This window comes from Phacochoerus africanus, chromosome 4, assembly GCF_016906955.1.
Source record: "Phacochoerus africanus isolate WHEZ1 chromosome 4, ROS_Pafr_v1, whole genome shotgun sequence".
NCBI classification, from domain to species: Eukaryota; Metazoa; Chordata; class Mammalia; order Artiodactyla; family Suidae; genus Phacochoerus; species Phacochoerus africanus.
The window spans coordinates 2,568,978-2,579,119 of record NC_062547.1 but is presented as its reverse complement, the minus strand read 5'-3'; the positions used below and the strand labels follow the sequence as shown (position 1 = coordinate 2,579,119).

The window sequence follows — 10,142 nt, the reverse complement described above, 5'->3', positions numbered from 1 at the left end:
CAGCTGCTCTGATGACCTCAACCTTGTCACCGGGAACCTGTCGCTGGGTCTCCCTTCTCCTGCCACCCTGGGTCCCAGCCTCTATCAACGCCTCCCTGGATTCTTGCAGGAGCCTCTTTCCTGCTTCTGCTTCCTTCCCTCCTCCCCAAACAGAAGCCAAGATCCCCTCATTCACCTTTTTGTTCTTTTTTAGGGCCGCACCTGCGGTATATGAAGTTCCCAGGCTAGAGGTTGCATCGGAGCTGCAGCTGCCAGCCTATACCACCGCCACAGCAACGTGGGACCCCTAATCTGCTGAGCGAGGCCAGGAATTGAACCCGAATCCTCATGGGTATCAGTGGCGTTCGTTACCGTTGAGGCACGATGGAAACTCCCCCCATCTCTCCATCAGTGAGGCCGCCTGCTCTGCACCAACCTGTCCAAGCTCCCAGGGCCCTGCAGGTGGAAGCACCACCCCTCCCCTCAGCCCCTCACACCTCCCTCCCCCGCGGGCACCCCGCCCAGCTGGCGGCCTTGGCCTTCTCTGCTTTCTTTGACCCGCAGGCCCAGAGTGGATACTCTTGCGACCCTCTGCCTGGAAGGTTCTGAGCTCCCGAGCCAACCTCCATCATCTGGGGTGCAGCTCAGACGTCACCCTCAGCCACCGCAGGACAGGGCTGAGATGAATCCCTAAGACGTCCTGAAGACAGGAAGATGGTGGCTCTGTGGGGGAGGGGAGGGGGTGCCGTGCGCATTTGCTCTTTTTTTTTTTTTTTTTGTCTTTTTAGGGCCACACCCGTGGCATACGGAGGTTCCCAGGCTAGGGATGAAATGGGAGCTGTAGCTGCCGGCCAACACCACAGCCGCCGCAATGCCAGATCCAGGCCACGTCTGAGAACTTCACCATAGCTCACAGCACAACCGGATCCTTAACCCACTGAGGCCAGGGATCGAACCTGTGTCTTCATGGATACTGGTTGGGTTCGTTACTGCTCGGCCATGATGGAAACTCCCGTGTTCATTTGCTCTTATCCTAAGAACAGTAAGAACTCAGCAGGGACGGGAGCTACCACAAAGTGGCAACTGGGATTGCATTGAAAACGACCACTCTAGGACATCCCTGGTGGCGCAGTGGGGTAAGGATCCCGCGTTGTCACTGCTGGGGTAGGGGTTCGATACCTGGCCCAGGAACTTCCACATGCCGTGGTTGCAGCAAAAAAAAAGAAAGAAAAAGAAAACAACAATAACACACACACACACACACACACACACACACAGACCCCCACAACGACCAAAATACAAAGTCAAAACAACCAGTCTGCACACTGCGTGGAAAACTTGGGAACGGGAAGAGGGCTCGGCAGCTCCCCGGCCCAGGAGAAGGTCAGCCGGGGCAGGGCCGGGGGCGGGGGGGGGGGGGGGTGGCGACAAGGGTGGGGAGACGGACACAGATCTAAGGGAGGCAGAAGGTCCAAGGGCAGGACTTGGGATCTCGGTGGAGGGATGGAACGCCGGGGTGGCTCCTGTGTCCGGAATCAGAGACGGTCCGAAGCCGGGAGGTGGGACCAACCTGAGCGGCCAGCAGCCGGGGGTGGTTCCAGCCACACAACGAGCTACGCTGGGCGACAGTGGGGAGGGAGGCACGGAGGCCACTGCGGGGACGAACCTCGAAACCAGCCCGCTGGGGGAGAGACACCAGACACAGAAGGGCACACGCTGTGTGACACGTTCGCGTGAATCATCCAGAAGGGGGGACCCCGAGGAGACAGCGCACGGCTAGTGGTTGTCGGGGCTGGACATGGGGACCAGGAGAAACGGGCTGAGGAGGATGGGAAGATGCCAGAGCCAGGTGGCAACGCAGCTTCCTGACAACCGTGGGACCCTTAAAACGAGGGAGCTTTATGGCGTAAGCGTCACCTCGGTGAGGTCTTTGCAGGGTAACCACTGGCCGAGAGAGGCAAGCCTGGCCCGGAGGGTCAGAGGGGAGAAGAGCAGGTCACGGCACCTGTTCCTGACCTCTGAGCTTTCAGCTGAGAAGGTCAAGGGAGAAACGAGGACCGGCCCCCAGGCGGGAGGTCAAGCTGGAGCCGAGACCCTGGACAGGAAGCTACCAGGGCCTCCCGCCAGCCAGACAGCCAGGGGGCCTCGCCCAGCTTGGCTGCTGGGAGAGATGAGAAGAGGGAAAGGCTCAGGGAGGGAGGGGGCCCCCAGGAAGAGGACTCTTCTCTGTGAGACAAGCCTGGGCAGGAGAGCCTGGGGAGGGCCGGCTCAGCCAGCCTGCGCTTCCTCAGCCCGCGCCTCCTGCCTTCCGATCAGCCAGGGCCTGGACGGCCAGAGAGCAGGGCACAGGGACTACCCGCCCCACAGCATCTGCTCGGAGAGACACATCAGGAACAAAGCTTCTGGGAGTGGAATTCAGAGTCTGCGGTTAAGTCGCAGAAGGGGACTCGCCCCCCCACCCAGGGGCCCGCAGTGATAAACTGGACACCCGCCCAGCCATGTGCTCCAATGGAGTGCCTCAAGGTGACCAAGCCACTCCAGCAGAGGCCTTCCAGAACCTTCTCTCCTGATGCACGCCCACCTCCAGGTCTTTGAGGAAGAAGGGGCCAGCCACAGGGCCTGGAGGAGATGGGCTTGGAATCCGCCAAGACAGGCGCTGACCTCCCCGTAGTCGGACCCACCGGAAGCCTCATGTATGAAACGGAGGCGGGATGAGTGCGGCAACAGGGTCAAGGAGAGGTTTTAAAACCTGCAAGAGGAGGAGGCCAACCCTCGTGCTCCTGGCGTCCTGTTCTGATGCTCGGTGACAAGCAGGAGGACCAAGGCCACCCGGATGGAGCAGATCTGAGAGTCCAGTCGCAGGCCAGGGACGGACCTGAGAGTGCGCCTGGAGGCGGGGGCGGGGCGGGGCGGGGGGGCCAGGCCTGGCGGGGATGCGGGGTAGGGGGACACGGAGGGCTGCTGCGCTGGGGGGAAATCTGAGGGAGGGCGAGTGGTGGACGGAAATAAACTGGCTTGGGGTGGCAGCTGAAACGCTTCTTCCTAAACGAAATGTCACACTTGATGATGCACTCTTATCCTAGAACTGGGGACACTGATGAAAGCAAAAGGGCCTTTTCCCGACGCCTCTGCCAGGAGGTGGGCCAGGCCCCTGCAGCCCCGTGAATTTGCTCAGACGGGCCATGGGGCGGACATGTGGGCCGACAGCTACAGGGCGGCTTCTCGGTGCCAAAGCCTCGTGTGGAGGTGGGCTCGGGGGCTGGCGTGGCACCCGCCCGAGGAGACCTCGAGAGCTCGTCCCTGTCCTCGTCTGTTTTCTTCTGCACTGTCCTTGTGATGTGACATTTAGGGCGGGTCCCCGTGCCAGCTCTGTTCCCACTTCCCCATTCCCTGTGCCCCAAAATAGAACTGACACAAGAACTATGGTTTCTATTGATTTTGGCACGTGCCTCTTGCTGAAAAGGCCAAGTTTACTGATGGCACCAGCTCAACCCCACAGAAAGCTCTTTGTGCATCTGTCATGCTCCAGCGAGCAGAAGGCATGCCTGCCCCCCACCACCCCAGCGCCCACTGGGCCCTGCCACCCCGCGAACCCCACCCAGGACTCTGCGCTCGGGAGTTGAGGTGGGCGGGGAAGCTCACCCCCAAGCTTCCACGCTGCAGCCCCACTGGACACATGAGACGTGGAGACAGGGGTCGCTCAGGAGGAGAAGTGGGTCCAGAGCCCACCTGGGGCGGGAGAGGGACAGCCACACGGGCCTCTGGAGAAGCCACAGGCGGGCAGACGGGTGGGGGGCACTGGGTGACAGACCCGCTCAGCAGCTTGAGAGTCCACTGGGTGGGGTTCCAGGCCCTGCCTGCGCCCCCGGCATAGGTCCCCCCCAGGCCAGGCCCTTTGTGCAGGAACAACAGCTACTCTGTCCTTAGCGCTCACGCCCGGGGCCTCTAGCCTCGGGCTCCTGCCTTTGTTTGTCTTGGACCAAGAGAAGCGTCAGGGTCTTCAGATGGTTCTGGAAAGTTAGGCTCCTGGCTCGACCCGAAAGCCCTGGGAGGCTCTTCCTTTCCGGAAGAATCATGGTGGTTCTGGGCCTGGGGAGCAGGCATGTCTCCAGTGGGACAGGTCCCCACAGCCTGTGGCCTGAGGACAGCACACCTTCCTGGGCCTGAGCAGCTGGCCATCCGTCCGGCCTGTGACAAGCTCCCTGACGTCCCCGCCTGGTGCCCACGGGGCCTCTCATCAGCCGAGAGGGTGAAAGGCCTCGCTCCCCGTCGTGACGGACGGTGCCAGTGGACAGGCTTCGACAAGGGTCAGCCATCGGGTAACAGACGCGTGACGGGCCCTCGCCGTGGCCGGGTCCCGGCTGCACACCCAGCCCCGCGGGTCACATCCCTCCTGGAAGCGGGCCCTGGCGCTCGGGGACGGTCAGCACTGGCCCCGGGCACAGGCACATGGGTGGCGCCCCTGGGGTGACGGGGGGGGGGGAGGGGCACGTCCCCAGCGGCCCCAGCCTCTGCCTTCCTGTGGGATCTTCAAGTCTGGGGTCCGAAATCCAAGAGGCATGCTTCCCCGCCCTCCGACCCCCCCCCCCCACCCCCAGCATCGATAACAGAATTCAGGGCCTCAAATGGTGAAAACCCTGCCGCGTGAGGGCAGGCCCCCAGGGGGGTGGTGGGTGGCGTGGGTCACCGGGGTCCCCAGCAGGGAGGGGCTTTTGATGCGCGGAGCAGCACCCTGGGGCTGAGAAAGGCTGAAGGTGAAGCCAGGACCGACCCAGTGAGTCCACGTATGAGAGCCACCCCCAAAGCACCCCAAAGTGGAAAACAGACACAGCCGAAGGCCAGCACCATCCTTCTCCAACAGCCCAGGGAACCCGAATCCTCGGCGGTGCCGGGGGCGGGGGGGGGGGGGGTGCTGACTCCCCACAGTGTAGCCGGCGGCTCAGAGAGCCACACATTCTGCACCAGCACACTCAGATCTGGACGGCTGTGAGCACAGGTTACCTGGGTCCCCTCTGCCTGGGAAGGGGTCGGGGAGAGAAGAGAACCCTCCCCCGCCCGGGGTCCTCACCATGTGGGGGTGCTCCGAGGGCTGGGGGTGCCCCTCCACAAGAAAAGGACAGCACCTGCACCAGAAAATCCCGGAAGAGGAGAGCCCGGACTTCCTTTTTTTTTTTTTTTGTCTTTTCAGGGCCCCTCCTGCAGCACATGGAGGTTCCCAGACTAGAGGCTGAGTTAGAGCTGCACCTGCCAGTCTACAACCCCAGCCACAGCAACGTGGGGTCTGAACTGCATCTGCCACCTACACCACAAGTCACAGCAATGCTGGATCCTTAACCCACCGAGCAAGGCCAGGGATCGAACCCACAACTTCATGGTTCCTAGTTGGATTCGTTTCCGTTGCACCATGACGGGACCTCCGAGAGAGCCCAGACTTTCTAAAGAGACTCAACACTCCTGCCTGGGGCCTCTGTCTCCAAGGGCCACCAGGCAGACCCTGCAGTCTAGGCTGCTGACGGACCGCGGGCACAGGCTGGGAGACAGCGCAGGCATGAGGGGACAGGACCAGGGAAGAAGCAGAGAAAAGGAAGCAGGGCGGCGGGGGGAAATCAGACCCCTGGTGCATCTGCTCTGGATGAAAACACACCCCGATCAGAAGCAGCAAGATCCACGAGAGCACTTCATGCTGGGGAGGAAAACAATAAGCCATAAAACCTACCACACACACAAGTAACAACCCCGAAGAATAATTTTCCGAAAGAGCACGCGCAGGGCTGTGAAAACAAGCGGAAAGGCAACAGAACGGGACCGCAATCCACTCAAAATGACAAAGCACAGCAGAGAAGGCGGGCACCTGAATATGCCATGTGGAAAGAACAAACAGGGGAAAACGCCGGGTGATCAAAGCAGTTAGGGAGAAGGTGACGGAGCCGGGAGAGCAGGCGAACGTGCGAGCCATCGTGGCTCTGGAACAGAGAACCCCTCCCACGGAGAGGAAGAGGGAAACGGGGAAGAGAAGCCGCAGGTCGGAAGTTTTTCCAGGCGGGGAACAGAACGGCCAGCGCCCACACTTTCCGGGAAAATAACCGAAGCCCGCTCATCAGAAACCCAGGGAAGGAGAAAATCAAGACGCCCACAAGACGACTTCCAAAGCCCCTTCAGGGCACGCAGACCCTCCAACGTCCCCGCAGATCCGGGGTGAGGTGGGGCAGGACCTGCGACTCAGGATACGCCAGGAAAACGACACGCGAGCCACCACGTGCCCGCACCCGGGTGGTTCTCGGTATTCGCAGATTCTGTATCTGGGAATGCGCCTACTCGCCAAAATGTCCTGGCAACCCCATCCACGCGGCTCCTCTGTGCCCACTTAGGCACAAGGCAGACGGGCTGGTTCCCGGCCGCGTCTGACCAGAGCCAGCTGTAAGCAAGTGTCCCTCTCATCATGAGCGCGGTGCCCTGTTCCTGCATTTCCATGCGCTCTGTTGGCGACTTTGCTGTTTAAAACAGGCCCCCTGAAGTTCCTGTCATGGGTCAGCAGTGACGAACCCAACTGGTGTCCGTGAGGATGCAGGTTCGACCTCTGGCCCTAGCTCAGCGGGTTAAGGCAGCTGGGGTGTAGGTCACAGATGTGGCTGGGATCCTGCGTCGCTGTGGCTGTGGTGTGGACCATAAGCCGCAGCTCTAATTCCACCCCCGGCCTGGGAACTTGCACATGCCGCGGGGGTGGCCCTAAAAAGAAGAAAGAGAAAAAAAAACCCCAGCCCCCCCTGCACAGCGCTGAAGGGGGGTCTGAAAGAAACCACGTGTCAGCCAAGCTGCGTCTGGTGTGAGTCGGGCTGCCGGCCACAGCTCAGGGTTCCCAGTGAGCAACTGGACCTGGTAAATCACATTCGTTACACGGAATCACACAGGCGCGTCTGACCCGTGGATGAAGAGCTGACCCGAGGCTCCAGGATCCGCACCCCAGGCGTCCCCCCCCCCCCGGGCAATGCCCTGGGACCCGCTGGGTCGAGGCGACGCTGGGGGAGGATGACGGCCACCAGTGCGAGGCCAGCAGTCCCTCCGTCGGGCAGCACGGCCCTCAGGACTGGCCTCTCAGCCCTTCTTCCAGGGTCGCTGCCCATCCCTGGGTGGACAGTGGCCTTCCCCTGTCACAGCTCTTTCTTTTGCTCCACCTCACACGTGGGTGGAGCTGACTGCCCAGGGTTTTCTCAGGAAGAGCTCTGAGCCCAGCACTGGGGTTGAAGCAGGACGGGCGTTCCGAGCGGTGGACGGTGACCAGGGGCAGGGAGCTCCACACTGACAAGAGTCGCGGGGTAGGGGGGAGGCCGCCAGCGTGCATGTGCGTGTGCGTGTGCAAACAGCTGTTGTTCTCCACACGCAGTGACCTTTTCCTTCTTGGGGTAAAAGCTAAAGTACGTTCCTCAGTCTCTGCGGTCAGGAACATAGGTTATAGGTGCCTGGGTCAGGTGCCAGGGTCAAGTGCATGGCGTCTGGTGCCTCGGTCAAGTGCCTGGGCCGGGTGCCTGGGCCGGGTGCCTGGGTCGGGTGCCTGGGTCGGGTGCCTGGGTCGGGTGCCTGGGTCAGGTGCCTGGGCCGGGTGCCTGGGTCAGGTACATTGTTCAAGCGCCTGGGTCAGGAGCACAGATCAGGAACAGCCTCTGGGGGATGGGAGGGCAGCTGGGAGGACAGATGTGGACCGTGAGTTCTCTTCTCCCTCCCTCTCCTCTGGGCAGACACCGTGGAGGACCCCAGAGTCCAGACTGGAGGAGCCTGAGTCCCTGCCCGGCTGCGTGCAGCAGAACCGCCACCTCTTCATTCCTGCCGATCCCTAGTGGATGCAGAAAGGGAGCCTCCGTGGTAAGGGCCTGAGGTTTGGGGCCTGTTTATCACGGCGATCAGCTTAATTGACCCCGAACCGCACAGGCAGAGAACGCTAAGTTCGGCACAGCAACGAGAGAGGAGGAAAAGGTGTAAAAGCAAAAACGAAAACAAAGACTTCAGCCTCCCGGGGTTTCATAATCGTTTCCTTCAGCTTTACAGATTTATTTGCAAAGAATCTCTTGTCACGAAAAATCACTAGAGTCCGGCATTTCCTTCACTGACTTTTCCTCCTCCTGTATTCAAATCATCTTAATGTGGATTTATTAACAGCTCGTGTACCTGGAGCCGATACTTAGCCACATATTTCTCTGCGTACACGGTCACCCCACTACCTGTAACCCTTTGGAGAGACACGTCTGGAATGTTCACGAAACATCGCTGACCACCACTTCTGGGGCCGGAGAAATCTTTATAATCATCATGTAACTTTTCCAAGAGCTGCGCGGTGACGTGGAAGAAAGAACAGCTAAAGGCACACCTGCCACGTTTGTGCTGCTGGGCGGCCCCGAGGCCTGAGCTTGCCCGAGAAGGCGGGGCCATCTGACCTTGCCCTTAGATGGCAGGTGACAGCACCCTCGGCCCAGGGAAGGCCCCTTCCCAGAGAGCAGGGTTGGGGGGCAGGCCGGGGGCAGGGCTTCCTTGCTAGAGCCCTTCTGGAGATGTGGCCCCCAGGCAAAGCCAACTCTTTAGACCCCCGGATGCCAGGAGGTGGGCTCCAGGCTGAAGCCAAGTGCCGCACCTGTGCCAAACGGCCAGGAGGTGGCGCAGCGGACCTCCCCGCAGGTCCCTCTGGTCCCCAGCGCAGCCACTCCCCCACCCGGGCCTGGACTCAGAGCCCCTGGGCCCATCTGGAGCATCTGGGAGGCTGTCTACACCTGTCCTGGCCCCTCACATCCCAGCCCCGCCTCTCCCACTTCCCTCCACCTGACTCTAAAATGAGGGGTCCCCGCAGGCACATCAAGACCCACGGAGACCGAAGGAGCAGAGACACTAGGAAAGCAGGAGACACCCGTGAGCCTGCGCCACAGGGGAGCCCACCCCACACAAGCCTGAGACAGAAATGCTGCCCTGAGACCCCAGGCACCTGGTCCCAAGGATTCCCACCTGGAGGCGCCCACTGGGCCTGACTGTGGGTCTGAGACCTCCTGGCCTCCAGAAAGCCCCTCTCAGGGCCACTAATGCCCCCCCACCTCCCCTTGGGCTGGATGCTGCATCCACCAGCCAGACCCTGGGCAGGAACCCCACAGGTTGGGGGAGGGGGGCTCAAGTCCCATCCAGCCCAGTCCGGTGGGTCCACCCACCACCCAGCACCCCACACCTAGTCCCGTGCTCCCAATGCCAGGCGAAGCGCATCCAGACTTCAGCGCGACCCTGTCCCTGTCCCTGCCATGCCTATGCCAGGATAAAACCCTTCTCAGTGCTCCAAGACCCTGCCAACACAGGACCATGGCTGGGAAGACCCCTCCCCACCATCACCCCCCTAGGAGGTGGCAGCGGTCCTGGGCCTCAAGGGACATCTAGGAGGTGGCCATCGGCAATGCGGGGAAGGGCACTCCCAGAACCTGCACACCGCAGGAAGCAGGGGTCACAGAGGGGCAAGGGGGAAGAGGCAGGGCCCGCAGGGGGGCTGGCAGCCCACATGCTAAGGCGTTCACCGTGCACATGGCCTCTGTAAGGCTGATTTCTATGCTCCCAAGGCTTGGCCTCCCTCGCCAGGTAGCAGGTGCTTGGTGAACAGGGTGGCCTGGGCACTGCCACCTGAGGCTGGGGTGGGCAGAGAGGAGGAGGGGGAGGAGGGACCAGCAGGAGGGGTGGGAGGGGGAGGTATGGGAGCACGACATGTAGACCACCAGACTGGCCCAGCAGGGAGTGACCAGAGGCATCCGGAGTTCAGGTCGGGCTTGACCAGGGCGCAGCTCACCGTCTGCTGCAGGTCCTCAATGAGGATGCGGATGACCAGCGTGTTGCCCTGGCTCTCCTCCGTCCTGCTGCTGCCGGGCTTCTCCGCAGTGGCCCGGATGGTGTCATAGATGGTCTCTTCCCTGGAGGTGTCCGAGTCGGAGTCCTCCGAGGAGTCAGAGAAACTCTGGGCCATCTCGTCCTCGCTGGACGTGGGGCTGCGCGGCATGGCTGCTGGTGTCTACAGGGAGCAGAGAAGCAAAACACACGCTGGGGAAACGCGAACGTCAAGAAAGAAACCTCCGTCCACAGTAGATGCAAGCCTTACACTTAGAATGAGCTCCTCCTGCGCAGCTCAGGGAAGCACATCCAGTCTCCCGGGC

The 10,142-nt window shown here is 61.5% G+C and overlaps 1 protein-coding gene across 7 annotated transcripts in view; it reads right to left on the bottom strand.

Moving 5' to 3' along the window:
- The window catches only part of SHANK2 (SH3 and multiple ankyrin repeat domains 2), a 517,908-nt gene that overhangs the window by 434,117 nt on the left and 73,649 nt on the right, over positions 1 to 10,142 (bottom strand). For all 7 annotated transcript variants that reach the window (XM_047775007.1, XM_047775012.1, XM_047775005.1 and 4 more), the window contains one exon: positions 9,782 to 10,000. In XM_047775007.1, the coding sequence (XP_047630963.1) occupies positions 9,782 to 10,000 (219 nt within the window). The remainder of the gene's footprint in view (positions 1 to 9,781; positions 10,001 to 10,142) is intronic.